The sequence below is a fragment of the Mirounga angustirostris genome, unplaced genomic scaffold, assembly GCF_029215605.1.
Source record: "Mirounga angustirostris isolate CCGP_5_RB_7025 unplaced genomic scaffold, mMirAng1.0.hap1 SCAF_9, whole genome shotgun sequence".
In the NCBI taxonomy this organism is placed as follows: Eukaryota; Metazoa; Chordata; class Mammalia; order Carnivora; family Phocidae; genus Mirounga; species Mirounga angustirostris.
Window position 1 is genome coordinate 5881291 of NW_026991717.1, and position 17256 is coordinate 5898546.

Consider the following 17256-nt stretch of genomic DNA (forward strand, 5'->3'; position numbering starts at 1 on the left):
CAGGACCCCTTGGGTGACTTGCTTTGTCTTCCACCCCAGAGCAGGGAGTGGGACCTGCACTATTCCATTCCCTGACCTGGCAGGTCTTGGCAGCTAGCAGCGGGCCTGCCTACAGCCAGCGCTCAGTGTCACCCAAATGGATGCAAATAACCTCACCAAGCGAGGCAGGCAGGGAATTTCCACCAGAGAGAACAGAGGCCGCTACCTTTTACTGGGGACAGAGCACGTGTCAGGCACTGGGCCAAACACTTTCCATACATTACTTCCTGTAATCCGCTCAGAGCCCTGTGAGATGGGTCCTGCCATTATTCCCGGCTTGCCCCAGGTGGTGCAGTTAGGAGGCAAGTGAGTCTTCAAAGCCGGGCTATTAGCGCCCATAGTTACAGCTCTTTCCACTTGGCTCTGAAGAGGCCACGAAGATGCCAGGCCATGGGACAGAGCTGAAGACAAACGCTCATGTGGAGCTGAGGCCACATTCAGGAGGAAGGCCTGTCACCAGCCAGCAAGACCCTGAAAGCGGCCTGCACTGGGGGCTTCTTGGGGCAACCATGACCCTGGGTGTCCACTCCGGGGTCAGAGGACAGGCAGCTGATTTGTGCCAATGCCCAGTTCCCCGGCTCAATGGGGTTTTGTTGACTGCGGTTCGCAAGGCCTATGGATTTATTTCCAATCTGGTTTGGAAACACTGTGTCCAGACCTTTCCAGACAGGCACTTCTGGGGCAGGGGGAAATTAATAACTCCTCTTAATTGCCCAAATAAGGGAACTCAATAAGACTTTCATGAGCCAAAGGAGGTTTGCTTTGTGTCTTTCTACACAGCCCGGCTGGGAGGCAGAGGCCTTGCGGCTCACACACCCGGCGCCATTATTTCCACTCGGCAGCTCTCCTCTTCTGAGCCTTTGGTCCTGGAACGTCAAACTACGTTTTCCAGCGCAAGAGAACCAAAATTCCACACACTTCTTTGAAGCATTCCTTCCACAGAGACAAGTAACTTCCCTTTAAGGCCTCTCCTTGTCCAGCTGGCCCTGGAGTCCCCAGTTCCCCTCCCCCTCTTGGCCACTGGACGAGACCACAAATGGGGGATCCCCTCCTTCACGGTCCCAGGAATCTGCTGCGGATTAACAGCAATGAGGAGAGTTCCCTAGAAAGGACCCCACACATGAACTGGACGCTCCACTTCTAGAGACTTTGTTTCAAACCACAGACACAGCTCACTGTCCCTAGGCATCCGGGCCCTTGGGGAGCTTGGGTGGGAGCGCAGTAGGGGAGGACAGGTAGCCTGAAAGGGAGGTGCAGTCTCTCCCTCCATGCCTCTCTCCCTGTTCTGTGAGGGAGGGGCCGTGGGCCCTTGTGCCCAGAGTCCCCATGGTCACCTCAGGCCTACGCAGGATAGGCACGCTGCCAGGAACATCTAACAAGCCCCCAAGGATGAGGCAGGAAGCTGCCTGCAGCCACGCTCCAAAGGTGAGCCTGTCCAGTCACCAGGGCATTCCCCTCTGGGGCTTCCAGTATCAAGGGCCAGGAGGAAGTCTAGGGAGGCAGGCCCTCTGGGGTGTGGTCCATATCAGTAAAGTATGGATGTATGCTCACAAGTTCAGATGTTGGGTGCTGCCAACTATTCCAGGGCTTTGGGGGGACTAGGAAAAGAGGCTCCCTCTGGGCAGACCCAGTCTCAGGAACACAGCAGAAGCTTTGTCTTCTTCTAGGAGCCACAGCTTGCATTTCTAGGCCCTTTGAACCTCTCAAGGGACACCTTTGTGCAGCGCATCTGTGCCGGTCCTAACAGGGGAACCTGTGTCTCAGTCCTCTGGGAGTTTGGATTTTCACCTAAGGATCTGGGAGAGGGGAATGCACAGATATCCAGACCAGAGTACCAACTGACCTGTGCGGGGGACGCTGGTGTGTGACAGAGCCTGGCAACAGTCACAGGTTTGTGGAAGTGGGCCAGGTCTGAGAGCTATGTGGGTAATAACCACCAAGCGTTCTAGCCGCTCTCAGGACGCAGGCCCTCTTGGTTCCCCCTCACGGCTCCCCAGTTCTGCCTTTCAGTTACCCTCTGGGTGGTCCCCGTCCAGTTCCAGAGCTGGACACAAGATTAGCTGCGCTTGCGATGGCTCTGTGAGCTAGCCTAGGGCCATAAATGGAGTCCTTCAGAACATTTGTTCCCACTTTACTGCCCTCCTGCCAGAGCTAAGAGGGTTTAAGGACAAAGGGAGTTGTGGCCACAACCGAGAAAGTGGCAAGGCAGTAGGCCCGGGTCCGGATACACTTGTTTATCCTCACTTAATGAGATGGCGCACCCAAGGGACTGTGGTCAGATGAACACACCAGCACCACCCCCACCCCAGGCAGTCACCCTGGCTCTGTGCAGGATGTGCAGGAATGAAGCCTATGCTTCACACTAACAATAATGCCAGCTAACACTTATGGAGCGGTTTCCATGTACCAAGCCCTGTCCTAAGGACTTTTCAAACATAAACTGATTTAATCCTCACAACCTTGAGGTATGTGCTATTATTATCCCATTTTAAAGATGAGGAAATCAAGGCCCGGGAAGAGTTAAGTAGCTTGCTCAAGGTCACGTGGTTCCTAAGTGGTGGAGGCAGGATTTGAACCCAGGCTATGTTCTCAGCATGGTCTTGCAATGTTTCAGACAGGGTCAGTCAGGGCCACAAGCACCCTGAGTTAATCTAAGTGATGATTCTGCTACTCTTCCCTTTTGTACACAGAATGTTTTCAGGGGTGGGGATGCAGCAGAGAGAAGGAAGTCCGGTCTACTTTCAGTATGTAACCTCTAATTCATACGTCTTTTATTCTAATTCTCCCAGTGTGACAACAAGTTAAAGGGCTTGGAGAAACAACATCTACTGAGCCCCTATAAAGCTTGTGCCCACGGAACTCAGCCAGTTTCATGAAATCTCCAAGACAGCCTTGCAAGGTACCTACTACTGTGCCCATTTTGCAGATGAGCAAACCAGGGCACAGGGAGAAGGGAATTACTAGCCCAGTAGTAGAAATGGGCTTGGAATCCGGGTCCCTCTGATTTCAAAGAGAAGCTGGAGAAGCAACAAGATGTAAAGGGGTAGGGACAGGGGAGAGCCAGGGGCCACAGTAGCAGGCATGAGCACCAGGTGAGGGACCTCACCAATGAGGATGGTACTCCCAGGAGGATTCTCTCTCGGGGCCTAGGAGTCACAGAGCAGCCCCCATCCCTGGTAGGATCGCTCTCGGGCCCCGGAGGGATCCCACCATGTTCGGGCCGGGGCAGCGCCGATAGGCCAGGGTGAAGGGCTGGGAGGGAAGATGGGACTCCTGTCCCGCTGCGGCTCGGGAATCCTGCTGCGACTTGCTGGAATACCAGAACCCCAGTGTTTATGGGACGGCAAGCACGGCCCCCTCCACCCCGAGACGCCCTCGGGGGCGGCACCGCGGCTGGCTCTGGTCAGCATCAAAGACAAGCAGATGGGCAGGCGGACCAGCGGGTAGCCAGCACCGGGGGCGGGGGGGGGAGGGTGGCTGCCACCTCCGAAAAGGACGCCCTACGGAGGGGCGAGCTTGGACGCAGAGCGGGCGCGAGACCCCCCTCCCCGCCCTCTAAAGGAAGGGAAGAAAGGGGCCCGCGGCCCCACAGCTGCCCTCTCCTCTCTCTCCCTCCTCGCAGCGCTCCGAAAGGAGGGGTCCTAATGGACCCCAAGCCTCTGACAGGCCCCCTCCTCCCTCCTTCCTTTGTCACGGCAGCCTCCGCACAGGCACCTCCCGGCCGCCTCCCCTCCCCCCGACCCCAGCCCGCGCCCCCGCGGGGTCGCCCCAGCGCTCACCCAGCGGCAGGCTGATCCGAGGCGCGAGCGCCGGAGTCGGCGGCGGCGGCAGCAGCAGCAGCAGGAGCAGGAGGAGCAGCGGCGGCAGCCGGGGCGGCAGGGCGCCCCGTGGGGCGCACGGTCGGCTCCCCCGGCCCATCGCGGAGCTCCGGACAGCGGGGAGCGACGGCGTCCTCCGGGCTCCGGCTCAGGTGGCTCAACTTGACTCGCGGGCTGCAGCCCCGCCCGCTAGACCTGGGGGGGGTGGGGGGAGCTGCTGTCACGTGGCCCTCGGTGGGCGGGGCCGAAGGAGGAAGTCGGGCGGCTAGCCCTGCCTCTCCCGCTCCGCTCCCGCCCCGCCCCCTGCTCCCTCGGGGCGCCGGAGGCCCGAGGGGCGGCCGCGTGCGGCGCGAGCTCGGTGCGCGCCTGGAGGACGCCAACCAGTCGCCGCCGAGGCCGCAGGAGCACGGGGGCGCGGAGAGCGGACCCGTGGTTCTTCTCCCCCGCCTCGCAGGCCCTCCCACCGCCTCCCCGACCCCTTCCGGCTCCTCTGCAGCCCCCTGAGCGCGTGCCGTTGGGAAAACGTGTGGGTCTCTCGCCCTGGGCGCCTCCCGCGGGTCGGGCCTTGGTCTCCACCCCTTCCACCCCCCACGCTGGTGCTCCTGGCACCCACTTGCCCGTGACCAAATGAATCGGCCAAGCCCGTGCTGGTGACGAGGCTAGTTGCTTCTGAGTTTCACTTCTGCACGGGTCAACCCACCTGAGGTCTTGGCTGGGCGTTCACTCCAGGCTCAGAGCTTGATCTAGGTACCCTGCGGGGTCATCCCCGTCTAGATGTCCATACGAAGCCAAACCTTGGAGGGGCGGGCGGGCAAGATTAGCTTAAGTGGGATAACTACATGTAATGTACTGTGAAGGACGACTGACCTCCTCCACAGGCTGCACGTTGCCTGGCAGGTGAAAGTACTCCCTCAGGCTGGAGTGGAATCCCACAGGCACCCACCACAATCCTCCTGGCTCCTAACATCCTCAGGGATGGGGCTTAGTTCTGCTGAGACTGGAGGGGGGGGGGTGGTTTAAACTGCAGACTGGACCCCCTAGTGGGTCCCTATCGGCATTAAAAAAGCAGAATAGCCTGGGTGGCTCAGTCCCGTAAGCGTCTGCCTTCCGCTCAGGTCGTGATCCCGAGGTCCTGTGATCCAGCAGCAGGTCGGGCTCCCTGCGGAGCCCGCTTCTCCCTCTCCCTCTTCCTCTGCTGCTCCCCCTGCTTGTGCTGACGCGCGCTCTCTCAAATAAATAAAATCTTTTTTTTTTTTAAGATTTTATTTATTTATTTGACACAGAGAGAGAGAAAGCACAAGTAGGCAGAGAGGCAGGCAGAGGGAGAGGGAGAAGCAGGCTCTCCACTGAGCAGGGAGCCCGATGTGGGGCTCGATCCCAGGACTCTGGGATCACGACCCGAGCCGAAGGCAGCCGCTCAACCGACCGAGCCACCCAGGCGCCCCAAATAAATAAAATCTTAAGGAAAAAGGCAGAATAGCAAATATCAAAGTGCAATGATCACGGAAGATCAGAAAGTGTTGGGAAACGTGTTTCAACTTTTCCTAAAGGTGCACAGGATTGCAGTAAAATGTAATTCTTCCTGTACTTCAAGTCAGAGGTAGTTTGAAAACCTCCGCTAGGCTAGTCATTTCCTGGCAGTGGTGATGGTTTCTCCAGAAACTGGCTGGAAAGTTCCTCTTCACCCCCAGACATAACTAGCCTCCTCAGAGCCACCACCTGTTGCTTTCACCCCACTGCCAGGGCCTGTCACTTCCTCTCCCACAGGGTGGCTGTCAGGAGATGGGCACAGCACCCACATGGTCCCATCCCAGGTCTCCTCTCCTAGTCAGGCTTCCTCATGCTCTGTGATTTCTGTACCTCCGCCATCCTAACACCCTTCTGTGGACACGGTCCAGGCTAGTAGCATCCTTTTTATAAAGGGGCTCCCAGCACTGGACACACAATTCCACACGGGGTGTGGGCAGCACCAACCACTAGAGCTTCTAGCATTGCAGGCCTTGGACACTTCACCTCTATTAATGGTATCAATCTGTTTCTTAGCCAATTATACTCAGGCTTCCATCTGCAGTCAGGACCTCTGTCCCGAACTCCAGATGGCCTCAACATTTCTACCGGGCTGTCTTGTCCGTCAGGCATCTCATATCCAACATGTCCTACACTAAGCTCCTGATCTCTCCCCTCTCCCTCCCCAAAATGGGTTCTTCCTCTGTGAGCTTTCTCCATCTCATTTAAAGGCAAGTCCATCTTCAAGCTGCTTAACTACTTTCTTTCATTTCCTCACATCTGACCCACTAGGAAATCCATAATCTGACCATTCACCACCTCCCAGTGTGTGTGTGTGTGGGGGGGTCACTATCAGCACCCTCTTTCTCCTGGTTACTGCAAGTTCCTCCTAACTGCTACCTCTGCTTCCCTGCAACCTATTCTCAACTCAGCAACCAGAATCTTTCTTTTTTTTTTTTTTAAAGATTTTATTTATTCATTTGAGACACAGAGATACAGAGAGAGAGGGAAAGCATGAGCAGGGAGAGAGGCAGAGGGAGGGAGAAGCAGGCTCCTCGCTGAGCCAGGAGCCCGATGTGGGGCTCGATCCCAGGACCCTGGGATCATGACCTGAGCCGAAGGCAGACGTTTAACCATCTGAGCCACCCAGGCGCCCAACCAGAATCTTTCAAAACCAGTAAGGTCATGGCACTCCTTTGCTTGAAACCCTCCAAGGGTTCCCTGTCTCACTCAGAATAAAAGCCAAAGACTTACAGTGGTGTACAAGGCCCTGTGTCATTCTCACCCCCACCACATCCTCCACTGCTCTCCCCCTACTCACTCTACTTCAGGCACACCCCCACCACTCCTCTTAGGACCTTTGTCCTGGCTACTCCCTCCACCTGGGGCACTCTTCCCCCAGATAGCCACATGATTGAGTCCCTTGCTTCCTTCAGATCCTTGCTCAAAGATCACCTTCTTGAAGAATCTGAACTTCCACCCATATCCCCTTACCTGGAGAAAATTTTTCAAAGCACTCATCACCTTTGCTGTGGTTTTTCATTATTGCCTGAAATCCCCACCTGACCCCACTCCCCAGCACCAAGAATGTTGACTGAGGAGGGCAGGGATTTTTTTTTTTTCTTAAGATTTTGTTTATTTTACAGAGAGAGAGAGAGCACAAACAGGGGGAGCAGAAGAGGGAGAAGGAGAAGCAGACTCCCCACCGAGCAAGAAGCCCTATGCGGAGCTCGATCCCAGGACCCTGGGATCATGACCTGAGCTGAAGGCAGACGCTTAACCGACTGAGCCACCCAGGCGCCCCAAAGGAGGGCAGGGATTTTTGCTTATTCGGCTAGTTAACTAACATGGCCCAAACTTCTAGAACAGTGCCTGGCGTATGGCAGACCCTCAATAAGTACTGGCTACACGAATGAATGAATGAATGGATGGATGGATGGATGTAACCCAAGAGTCATGGAATACTGCTGGCTCATGTCAGCTAACAACCAGAGCTACTTTTCTATATCAACTTTCATCTAGTAAAGAGTTCCCCCAAACCTCAAATTATGCAATTAACATTTTCAACCTAAGCACAGGACTTCATATTGATCTCCTTTAAATCTACTAGTTCTGGTCCAAATTTCATCCTATTGAGGTCATTTTGAGTATTCATTCTATTATCATAGAATTTGACTTCCCTTCCCAGTTTGATTTCCCTCATCAGTAAATTTGGTAATCATTTCTTATCCTTTATCCGAGTCATTGATAAAAAATATTGGGTGTCAGGGGTGCCTGGCTGGCTCAGTCAGTAGAGCGTGAGGCTCTTGATCTTGGGGTTGTAAGTTCAATCCCCATGTTGGGTGTAGAGACTACTTAAAATCTTAAAAAAAAAAAAAAATACTAGGTGAGCAGACCTATTGCCCACTCTCCAACAAAAGGTACCAGGTCTCCCTGGGGAAGGCAGGCCTGGGACATTTCGTTGGGCCAAAAAGCAAGGAAGTGATGAAAGACTAATGGGGTCACGTCAAAAGGACATGGGCCCAGCTTGATGACTAAACCTGAGATAATTTGAGACTCAAAAAGCATACTGAAGTAATGGGTCCTAATGTATCAAAATAAAACAATCCATTAGTCTGCAGTGAAACTCAGGAAAACACACAGAGAGAAAGAAAAGAGGTAGAAAGGAAGCTTTTCTTTACAGAAGAATGTTGGCTGATGAATGTAGAAGAAAGAGTAGACTTCAGAAAGCCTCGATTCAAGCAAGGGTAATCAGGGGCGCCTGGGTGGCTCAGTTGGTTGGGCGACTGCCTTCGGCTCAGGTCATGATCCTGGAGTCCCGGGATCGAGTCCCGCATCGGGCTCCCTGCTCGGCAGGGAGTCTGCTTCTCCCTCTGACCCTCCTCCCTCTCATGCTCTCTGTCTCAAATAAATAAATAAAATCTTAAAAAAAAAAAAAAAAAAGCAAGGGTAATCAGCAGATGCTAAGCCACTGGGTAAAAGATTTTTGGGAAACTGTATATGAACAAGGTCTCAAAGTCTGTCCTACAAGTGACTTACTCATTACCAAAAGGAAAATGTATCTCTGGGGCAGAACTCTGGCAGCCACTACCTTAACCAAGTGGCCCAAAGTAGCATCACCAGGGGCGCCTGGGTGGCTCAGTCAGTCAAGCGCCTGCCTTTGGCTCAGGTCATGATCCCAGGGTCTTGGGATGGAGCCCTTCGTGGGGCTCCCTGCTCGGCAGGGAGTCTCCTTCTCCCTCTCCCTCTGTTCATGCGCTCCCTCTCTCTCTCTCTCAAATAAATAAATAAAATCTTTAAAAAAATAAATAAAGCAGCATCACCAGTAATGCAAGTGCCTGATGCATTTACCTCCTGATATGATGCAATAAGAAATACACAACATCGTCAGTCCTTAGAGCACTTCTGGCAAACCCAGATCTAATGATAAGGACACAATCAGATACCAAAGAAAACTAGCTTGGACTCTTCAAAAAGCTCAACCCGGTGAAAGATAAAAAAGACAAGGGACTATTTTAGGTCAAGAAACGAAAAGAGACATGATAACCAGAAGAAATATGTGAACATTGATGGAATCTTGAAAGAAAAAAAAAAGAAAGCCATTCAGAATCGGGGAAAATGTTACGATGCACCGTGTCTTAGGTATTACGGCACTGTTGCTCATTTTCTTTGGTATGATAATGGCACTGTGGTTTTAGGGGAATGTTATCATCCTTCAGAGATGCCTGCTGAAGTTTGTAGAGGTGAAGTGTCATGTCTGCAACCTACTTTCCAATGATTCAGCAAAAATGTGTGTGTGTGTGTTAGAGTGAGTGTGACTGTCACAAAGTTTTAATACAATTAGTTGATATAGAAAAGTTCCAGGTGTTTCAGGGGTTTGTAAGTTTTAGGGGGAAAAACCAGATAGGAGGGGGCCAAAAGCAGAGCCCAGGGCCACTAGAGACCTCTATCAGGGTGGAAACTGATCAATATCCTTTGTAGGTTGAACAACCAGCTATGTGTCCTCTGACCTGCACTCCCCAGCCCACAATCCTCCATATTATCCACAAGAATATTATGAAACAGTTGTGAGAAACCTTGTTGAAATCAAGGTACTAGCTACCGCATTTCCTTTGGGCTTCTCCTTACCATTCTTAACCGGAACAGGGGCTGGTGAGTGGCACGTGCTCAATTAGCAGCTGGTGGGTGCCCGGATCTCTGCATCAGCTCGCTCCCCAAATGGCAGCGAGGCTGGTGTGCCCCAGTGTCTTGGCAACACACGGGTTGTCTGGCTGCTCTGCTCATCCCTGAGGAGAAGAGGCAGAGGCTGATGCGGCCTCGCTTGGTGGGTAATTACACCCTGTTCGTGGTTGCTCAAATGCTTCACGTATGTCGTCTGCCAACTGGGTAGCGAGTCTCTTGAGGACAGTGACTAGACATATCTTTGGAACCCCCACTGCCTAGCATGGCACTCTAGCAGGGCTGACGAAATGAGGGACCTGGAGGAGTACCCTCCAATCCATGCCCCCAATATGGCAACCTCGGCCCTTGTGGGCTCCTCTGTCTTCCGTTAGCATGCTAATTTGTTCTCCCCCAGACTAGAAAAAACAGGAGGATGACTGACTGAGAGAGACCTCATTTGAGCTGACTTCCTGTGGGATAAAGAGTGGTTCCCAAGCCAACGCTGTGTGCCCTGCTCCCCTCTGCCACTCTTGGATGTAGGCAAGTCTTTCTTGGCCAGAACATCGGGGTTTATAAAGAGCTCAGGGGCGGCTTGGAAAGGCAGCATAAGAGACGAAGAGAAAAGCAACGCTTCTGTGCCCCCAGCCAGCAAGATGAAGTCGTCAAGCCTGGCCCTCTCTTTCCCCATTCATACTCACACAGCCCTTGCCCTTTCCATCCTCCCATCCTCCCCTGGGTTTCTTCTCTCTGTCTCTCCCTCCCAGTCTCTCCTTTTCTCTCCCTCTCTCTGGCACAGACACAGACACACGTAGAAGGAAGACAAAAACACAAAAATGAGAGATAAAATGTGTACAAGAATATATCCAAAGGGGCCAAATGAAACTTCTCGATGGTGAGAGATGTTCAGACTAGGGGGCACATGCCTAGTAGGCAGAGAAGGAAACTTTAGGGATGGCCAGAATATTCTCTATCTTGATCTGGGTGTTGGTTTCACAAGTGTATACAAATGTTAACATGTTTTGAGCTGTACACTAAAGATCTGTGCATTTTCCGGTATGTAAATTCATATCTTATACCTGTTATCATGGGAAAAACAAAAAACAAAAACAAAGAAGCCAAAAGGTTAAAAAACAACAACAACTCACCTGTAGGATCAGGTGGGAGAAGAACAAAATGGGAAGAACTACAGGGGCACCTGGGTGGCTCAGTCAGTTAAGCATCTGACTCTTGATTTTGGCTCAGGTCATGACCTCAAGGTCGTGGGATCGAACCCTGTGTCGGGCTCCGGGCTCAGCATGGAGTCGGCTTGGGATTATCCTCTCTCCCTCTGTCCCTCCCCTACTCATACACTCTCTAAATAAAATCTTTTTTTTTTTTTTTTTAAGATTTTACTCGAGAGAGAGAGAGAGAGCGCAAGCATAAGCAGGGGGAAGGGCAAAGGGAGAGGGAGAAGCAGACTCCCGGCTGAGCCAGAAGCCCGACACAGGGCTCGATCCCAGGGCCCAGAGATCATGCATGACCTGAGCCAAAAGTAGATGCTTAACCACCTGAGCCCATCTGGGCCACCCAGGCGCCCCGAGTAAATAAAAATTGTTTTAAAAAGATGAGAAGAGCTACAGAAGAGGGAGAGAATGAAGAGAAATAAGAGGCTCGAAGAGGAGAAGAAGGGTAAAAAGGTAAAGCACACAAACTCATGTGCCCATTGCCTCTCTAACCTGCTTAGCACAAAGGAAGACGGCCCGGGCCTAGGCTGGGCAGAGTGCTGGCAGTGCCGTGGTCAGGACACTGCCAGCTTCCCAAGCAATCACTCATCGTTCATCGTCTGCAGGCACAGGCCCTGCCCAGGTGCAGGCCAGCCACGTCCTCGGGCACGGATGGCTCCTGCCAGGCAGCCCCTGGCCAGGCCCGCCTGCTCTCATTCCCACCCAGGGCAACCTTGCTTTCCAGCTCCCACAGTTCTACTCTGGGAGTCACTGCTTTGTTTGTTGGCCACGGGGGAGGGGCCTCCTGCCAAAGCCCGGTGAAGCCTGAACCCAGAGGTCCCATCCACCCCTGCTCTGGAGTGGCACCGTGCTCCTCCCCGTCCCGGGCTCTGCTGGCAGGCTGCCTGGCCAGGCCTCACAGACACGCACGGGCTGCGGCCCAGCTCCCCGGGCCTTGGCCCCCTGCCACCATCCCCTCGTAGCCCTGGGCCGTCCTCTGATGGCAGGCTGCAGCTGCAGCTGCCCCCCCACCCCCTGGCTGGGCACGCTGCTGGTGTCTCCTCCCCAGGGGCTGGGCAACGGCATCAATACATTTTGATGAGGAAGCGACACCAGCTGGCATACCGGGTGTGCTTTTAAATCGGCCAGTGACTTCCAGATCCTGGGGGCTGGGAGCCTCCCGGGGGCAGCGCCCTCTGCAGCAGAGGGCATTCACGGGGGCCAGCACCAGCACTGCCTTCAGGCCTCGTGGGCAGCTTTTAACCAGCGTCTGGCAATACATGGAAATGGCCTCATCCCCGACCCCCACTCTGTTCTGACCCCTCCACTGGTCCCTGGGTTTCTGGCTCTGGTAGGTGGTAGGATCCAGTTGCGAAGCATGCCAGTTCTGTCCAAAGAATGTCAGCACCATCCGTTACTCTGTGGGCTGCGAGTCAGCCACACGATGTCCCTGAGCCTCAGCTTCCTCATCTGTGAGATGGGAACGCCAGCAGTCCCTCCCGGGGCTGAGCAGAACTGAGCAGAGTCCCTGACATCTGGGCACCGGAGGTGAGGCCCGCGGTGAGCGCCCCCCAAGCAGAGCCAGGCTTCCTGAGGCGGCGGCTCGCCTCCCCTACCCGCAAGTTGCCACGACCTCGGTAACTCTTAACCATCTTACACGCCCGGCCCCGAGGAGCCCCTTCTGGCCTCTCCCCTCGGGTTCAGCTGCCTCCTGCAAGCCGAGTGCTGAGTCTGCAACTCCCCAGGGCAGAAGGAACCGGCCTGCCCAGCCCGGGCCCCCGCCGCGCTCCCTGTGGTGAACAGCCTACCCCCCGCCCCAGTGCCAGCCCCACCAGGGCCTGTTGGGGCCTGAGTTGGCCACTCCCTGGGAGGGGACCCCCCTGCCCCACAGGGCTGGGGTGCAACCAGCAGGGCTCAACCTGTCCCAGTCCTGACAGGGTAGAACATGACATTACCACTGTCACTCCCCTGCCCCCAATACCAGTTGCGGGGGGCGGTGGGGGCGCCTGTCTGCCTGGGCCTGCAGTCCTGCTCACAGGGGGCGCCTAGGGGGCCTGGGGAGTTGGCCTGGCTGATGCTTGGCACCTGCCACCCAGAAGAGGCGCAGTGACTGCTCAGGGACTCTCCTTCTCTGACGCCACAGCATCCACTCTTAGGTGGGAGGTAGATGTTCTAAGGATCTAGGAAAGCTCAGTTTCCATTTTGGCTTATCAGGCCTGAGGCCCCTCCCTTCCCAAGATGCCAAGAAATCAGGAACCCATTGCCCCCTTTGCCACCAAGTTCTTCCTCCTTGAATCCCACTCTGAGCTCCAGACTCCTGGCCATTGCCCCATGAAGGGAAAGAAGGCCCGGGTCAGGGCCCTTCCTCCACCCCAGGAAACTAACCTCTTTTCCGGAAGCCCAAGGCTCTCCCTTCGCAAAGATGAGGGGCTCTCTGGCCCCTGTAGTTTCCTGGTCACCTCGGGTCACCCGGTGGCTGCCAGAGAGATCACCTTGCTCTTGGTTCCACGGCTTCCTACAGAGTGGGCCAAGACAAGCGAGCCCATCAGGGTGGTGGGGGATAGACAGGCAGGTTCCACGGATTTCCTGCAACTCTAAAGAGAGGACTACTGTCCTGTTTGGTCATGGTGGAGGGAGGTGTCCCCACCTGCCACACCCTAAAGCAGTGGTATTAAGAGACAACACTCACAGAGCTGGTGTGGGGACACCAAGGATCCGTGCTGGGACAACTGTCTTGCACACAGGCACCCTGGCCCAGGACTCCCGGCAGCCCCGTTGATGCGTTGTGAGGAAGCATCAGGCCGGAGGACACTATGAAGCTCCAAGTGGGCCCAGCTTGTCCGAAGCAGAGGAGGGTCTCTAGGGGACCTGGGCCCGGGGCCTGGACCACCCAGCTGCATAGGCAGAGCTCCAGCTCCTCCAGCTGTGGCTTCTGCAGGGACCCCACAAACCCCCTGAATGAGAGCAGGCCCACCTTGCTCTCTCTTCCCAGGCTCTTCCTCTGTGAATTCTGCCTCAGTTCTTTCATGACAGCCTATGAGCAGCAAGGGCGGGCTTCAGAGAGCTATGAACCCTGAGAATGATATGTGGTCTCTGGTGAGAGCAGAGCTTTCATCTGCTTTCAAAAAGATCACTGTTCCCTTCCCCCTACAAAAAAAAAAAGGTAAAGAACCGGGGTGCCTGGGTGGCTCAGCGGTTAAGCGTCTGCCTTCGGCCCAGGTCATGATCCCAGGGTCCTGGGATCGAGCCCCACATCGGGCTCCCTGCTCCGCGTGAAGCCTGCTTCTCCCTCTCCCGCTCCCCCTGCTTGTGTTCCCTCTCTTGCTGTGTCTCTGTCAAATAAATAAAGAAAATCTTTTAAAAAAAAAGGTAAAGAACCATTTCTTTGAGGTATGTTAATCTGCAGACACAGGCACCTTTCACAATTAGCCTTTATCAGGTAAAAAGAAATTATTTATCTCATTTTTGGAGTAGTTTTATAACCTTGACATGAATTGCTTGGCAAACTATTTCACCTAAAGCAAAGTTGACGTTTGTAAGGCTATTACTGAATACTTACTACTCACTGAGGCAGACACTGTGCTGAGCTTTTTCTGTTCAATCTTTTATGTAATTCTCACAACAGAGAGAGATAGGAATTACTATATCCCCACTCCTGAGGTGAGAAACTGGGGCACAGAGAGGTTCAGGGACTTCCTAAGGTCACACAAGCGGTAAGTCAGGCGTAGCACCAGAACCCAGATCTGACTCCAGAGCCTGTAGTTAGAATTTCAACCAGGGTTTTGTCTCAACTTACAGCCATCCTCTTCTTAATCATATAAACTACTGTCCCTTTCCTTCCTTCCTTCCTTCCTTCCTTCCTCTTCTCCCCCATTCCCTCCCTCTTTTATTCCCTTCCTTCCTTCTTTCATCCGCTCAACAAATCTTTCTTGTCCACGTGTTACCTTGTAAGCGCTGCAGAAACTGAAGGAAACAGACAGGTCGCTGCCTTCATAGAGTTTCCAGTTTATCAGGGTCCCTAAAACTCTTCTTTCCTGAGAATCCCCATCCTGGGCCACATTTGTCTAGACACTTTCACTCACTCATTCCTTTGTCTCCCAGCAAAGGTACTGGCCAGGGCCCCCTTGGCAGAGCCCCAGAAGTGCTCCCAGGCGGTGCAGGCTAGACTCATGCTGTTTTCAGCTGATTTCCGGAGCCGCTCCTCTGGGCTCCGCTGCCCTGTGCTCAGATTTCCATTAAGGCACGCATTGTGCTCTAGTGACATGCTCATTTACACGTCACATTTCTCTCTGGCCATCTCTTTTACAAGCTTCTTGAGTGTAGGGACCACGCCTGCCTAACACAGGTTTTTAATCTTCTGCCCCAGTGCAGAGCTTGCAAACAGTGGGTACCCAGTAAATGTTTAATAAATGAATACGTGAGTTTTCTGCTCTAGCTGACTGCCTCGAATCATTTCCAAATGATTCATTCAAGTGTTCCTTCCTGGATCTCTTCCCACCTCCCTCTTAACTTTTTCAAAGGAAAAGGCACCTCACTGATGGGGGGAAGTCCCACTTCCCTCCTTTAGGGCAGCCAAAGGGTGCTCATACAGTCTGAACAGATCTGTTGGCTTCAGAAGAAACGGTATTTTGGAGAGCTGCTGAATGCGCGGCTCCTGGGGCTTTATTTAAGGCAATCCTGTCAAATATCATATTAAAGCAAGAGCCCCAAGGCACAGGACTGACGCACAAGGGAGAGGGGTTCTTTCAGCTCTCCCCAAGGCTCCAGCCTCCACGGCCCGTCTTTAGGTCACCTGTCACGAAAAGCTTGAGCCCAGGGTTGCCAGGGGACTTATCCCAGACTTCCCTGAGCTTCAGCAAAATAACCAAAAAGGCAACAGCCATAGCCCTTAAGTCAGGATACTGGCCTCAAATGCTGACCTTCCCAACCCACTGTCATCTTGGGAAGTAATTTAACTTCTCTGGGTCCAGTTTCTCTTATGAAAGTAAGAAGGTGCAACTAGGTGGATTCCTGAACCTCTCTCAGTTCTAAAGCATCAATGGAAAAAAAAAAAACACCACAATTTTTTAAAAAGTACGCCCTTCACCGTTCTTGCGGCATTTGACTCTTAACAAGAATCCTATGATTCCTGGGCGCCTGGGTGGCTCAGTTGGTTAAGCGACTGCCTTCGGCTCAGGTCATGATCCTGGAGTCCCGGGATCGAGTCCCGCATCGGGCTCCCTGCTCGGCGGGGAGTCTGCTTCTGCCTCTGACCCTCCCCCCTCTCATGTGCTCGCGCTCTCTCTCTCTCTCTCTCTCTCTCTCTCGTTCTGTCTCAAAAAAAAAAAAAAATCTTAAAAAAAAAAAAAGAATCCTATGATTCCTAAGTCAAATTACCTACTCACAATCAGGTTGGGAGCTATGAGCAGAGGGCTGAAGACCTTCCCCGGGGGGCTGTAGGGATTCTGAGTCTTTTGGCCAGACCAGAACGACTCCAGAGTGGCCACCAGATCAGCCTCGTTTCCAGGATCCCAACGTCTTTCCTTCCTAACCCCTACATCCACGTGTCACTCAGACAGAAACAGCCAGGACAAAAGCCTAATTCGAAGGCCACACCACGACCATTACGAGGAAGGGCCCAGGCTTGTTCCACATCCCAAGTGATTGCCCTCCCGGGCCAGGATTCCTGCCTCTCGCTCCATTCCAGATTTGCGAGTAAGGAGTAGGTTTAAGGCGCTGCTAAAAGGACTCCGCGCCGAGGCCTCGGGTGGCCATGGGAACGGGGGCCCAGCCTCCCGCGCTGCCACGGCAACAAGCTCCCCAGTGGCTGGCGCCGGTGCCCATCAGAGCGTGCAGGTGGCGCCCTCTCGGGGGAGGGGCCCGGCGGGAAGCGGGGGCGGCGGCGGCGGCCTCGCCCTCGTCCGTCCCTCTCCCAGGGCCTCGGCCCCCGGCCGCCCCGCCCCCTGCGCCTACCTGCGAGGGTCACGGCCCCCGCGCGACCACCGCCCACGGCAGGGCCACCTCTCCCGCGCGGCTCCTCTTCCCGGGCCGCCCCCAGGCTCGCCCCGCCTGCCTGGCCGGCCCGACGCACTCCCGGGGGACGCAGTGTCCCCGCCAACACCCTCCGTGCCGCGCGGCGTCCCCGGAAATGCGGGGCCGCGGCCAAGCCCCGCCCCGCCCCGCCCCCGTTTATGGGAACTGTCCGGAGGCGCCCTCGGGCTCGCCCGCCGCCCAGCAGGGCCCCGCCGCTGCCACCCGCCTCGGGCGGGGACGGCCACTCCGCTCTCGCCGCTGTGCCCGCCTCCCCCAGCCGGGACCTGGCCGCACGACAGCTCGCCAGCCCCAGGAGGCCGCGGGGGCTGCGGGGCTGCGCCCTCCCTGACCTTGGGAGGCCCGGCCTCGGCGGTCCAGGGCCCCCGTAGGGGACAGGCTCACTAGCTGGGACCGGCGCGCGGGGGTTGGAATCCTTCCTAGATCGACTACCACCTAATTGGCTGTGTTACCCAGGGCGGGCTCCTTAACCTCTCCGAGCCTCCAGTTCTTTATCAGCA

The 17256-nt window shown here is 54.7% G+C and overlaps 1 protein-coding gene across 4 annotated transcripts in view; it reads right to left on the reverse strand.

Moving 5' to 3' along the window:
- Nucleotides 1–16836, reverse strand: part of SEMA4B (semaphorin 4B) — a 37055-nt gene extending 20219 nt beyond the window's left edge. Inside the window, exons 1-5 of one of the 4 annotated variants that reach the window (XM_045899395.3) lie at nucleotides 16679–16836; nucleotides 13112–13241; nucleotides 9492–9649; nucleotides 4558–4651; nucleotides 3819–4052 (exon numbers count right to left, since the gene is read on the reverse strand). In XM_045899395.3, the coding sequence (XP_045755351.1) occupies nucleotides 3819–3957 (139 nt within the window). In that variant the 5' untranslated portion in view covers nucleotides 3958–4052; nucleotides 4558–4651; nucleotides 9492–9649; nucleotides 13112–13241; nucleotides 16679–16836. Of the gene's footprint in view, nucleotides 1–3818; nucleotides 4053–4557; nucleotides 4652–9491; nucleotides 9650–13111; nucleotides 13242–13700; nucleotides 13800–16678 lie in introns of all 4 variants that reach the window. The other 3 variants (XM_045899392.3, XM_045899390.3, XM_045899397.3) reach the window with 3 other exon arrangements.
- Nucleotides 16837–17256: the final 420 nt, after the last annotated feature.